The sequence below is a fragment of the Pundamilia nyererei genome, unplaced genomic scaffold (genome assembly GCF_000239375.1).
Source record: "Pundamilia nyererei isolate P.nyererei 1_Seehausen unplaced genomic scaffold, PunNye1.0 scaffold00578, whole genome shotgun sequence".
Taxonomy (NCBI): Eukaryota; Metazoa; Chordata; class Actinopteri; order Cichliformes; family Cichlidae; genus Pundamilia; species Pundamilia nyererei.
The window spans coordinates 26,100-28,244 of NW_005187979.1; the positions used below are offsets into that span (position 1 = coordinate 26,100).

Sequence of the window (2,145 nt, forward strand, 5' to 3'; positions counted from 1 at the left end):
ATGAATATTACCTAAGTATCTCAGTTGTGTGGTTGCATGCATCCATCACACACTCCCCCCCTTCAGCAGTGAGCTGGAACAGCGAGAGAGATAGTCCGCTGTGCAGTTGTTCTTGCCTGCGATATGCTGAATGGTAAAACGGAATGGCTGCATCGCAAGGTACCATCTGGTGATTCGTCCATTCGTATCCTTCATTTTCTCCAACCACTGGAGCGCCTTGTGGTCAGTTTCCAGTGTAAATTCCCGGCCTAGGAGGTAATACTTGAAGGAATCAAGTGCCCACTTGATTGCTAAAGCCTCTTTTTCCACCGTTGAGTATCTCATCTCTCTTGGGAACATTTTACGGCTAATGAAAGCCACTGGGTGTCACTCATTGGGCGGTCCCTGTAGAAGAACGGCCCCCAGACCCCTGTCAGAAGCATCAGTTTGAAGAATAAAAGGTTTCTCAAAATCTGGGGTATACAAGACTGGAGTCTTACTGAGGGATGCACCCATCACACATATATTACATGCATAGGTTATTACAGCTTAGTATGAGTAAGGAAATATGATGTCCATATACAGGAAAAAGGGTTATATAAAACATCTTGTTTGAACAGTACATGGCATACACTTAAAAACACACAATAAGAGAACTTTATCTGAATGTAATATAGATATAAGGAACTACTTATATACTGTTTAAGATTTAGATGATTTTTAATTATGGTAATAATAAAATAGTAATATTACTATTACAATACAATACAATAACTAATCTATAAAATTTGCATTAGTCAGTAACCAAAGTCAAATAAGATTATAATACACATTTTTAGTATGGCTACGATAACTTGAAAATTAGCTAATTATAATTTTTAACATGTAAATTATCTGCTGTACAAAGAAATGTCTAGACTGTAGAGAAGTCAGGCCTTTGAACTTGAATCACAAAGGAAATGACCGCACTTCCAACATCCGTTTTGACACATAAGACGCGATGACAAAACAACCTTCTGAGGTGTTGAGAGATTTCTTTCATTTTCAGTCCATATACAATTGGATTAAAGAGAGGATGATACAAAACCACTTGTAAAGTCATTATGAAACGTGTATTTTGAGATAAATCAATTTCCAGTCGAGCTATAATTATATCATACGAACATAAACATGTGAAGCTGATCAAAACGAGCACGTGAGGTAAACAGGTCTGTGCAGCTTTTTTCCTGACCTCTCTGCAGCTTCGATAGCATATTATAAATATTTTTGTGTATGTAAACATTATGAAAAGCAAAGGAAGAAATACAGTGTTAAACAGAATAAACACACCATACATTAAGTAGTATGTTTTGGGGGTTGCACAATAAAGCTTGGAAATCGCATTATTACAAAAAATTCCATTCAAAGTGAAATTGCAGATTTGTGAGTTGTTGCTGAATACAGCAGATGGCACAAGCTGACAAGCAGGCAGAAGCCAAGCTAAAACTAACAAAACTGTGACAGTTGTTTTTCTCATAATAGTATGATATTGCAAAGGTTTAGATATGGACACATACCTGTCATATGCCATGGATGCTAAGAGAAAGAACTCTGAACCAGTTAAAGAGTAATAAATAATTCCCTGAAACCTGCATAGTGAGTGAGTTGTAATCTGCCTCTCAGATAAAAAGTCCATTAATAGTTTGGGGTAGATATTTGTACTGAACACAACAGAGTTGAGCAACAAAGCTGCAATGAAAACATACATAGGCTCATGGAGGCTTTTCTTAATCCAGATGAGGCAAACTATGGTTGAATTACTGCAGAGTATTAGAATATAAGCAGTAAACATAATAGCAAAATACAGAAATTTGTATTTTTCCAATTCAACGTGCCCACCAAAAGTTATATATGTCACATTAGATTCATCATGCATTTGCTCCATGAAACTAAATGTCAAATAAAGCAAACTAAATAAAAAAGTCAAAATATCACCTCCCCACCCAAAAACAGAGCCAGTGAAAACCTTTTACGACTTCAACAATTGAGATTGTTATATTTTACATTTGACTAACTTCAATCATTCAGTGATAGAATTAAAAATGCAACAGCCAGACTGTACAACAGGGAGAACAAATGAGATGAAATCAGCATTTCATACAAATGTAAGATACCAGACTATGAGAA

The 2,145-nt window shown here is 36.0% G+C and overlaps 1 protein-coding gene across 1 annotated transcript; it reads right to left on the reverse strand.

Moving 5' to 3' along the window:
* Nucleotides 1-892: 892 nt before the first annotated feature.
* Nucleotides 893-1,894, reverse strand: LOC102214872 (olfactory receptor 51E1-like). Its single transcript, XM_005754514.1, has one exon. The coding sequence runs from the start codon at nucleotides 1,892-1,894 to the stop codon at nucleotides 893-895; it is 1,002 nt and encodes a 333-aa protein (XP_005754571.1).
* Nucleotides 1,895-2,145: the final 251 nt, after the last annotated feature.

Bases quoted from the DNA above. Each gene is read 5' to 3' on its own strand.
- LOC102214872 (XM_005754514.1), bottom strand. From the start codon at position 1,894: ATGCATGATGAATCTAATGTGACATATATAACTTTTGGTGGGCACGTT.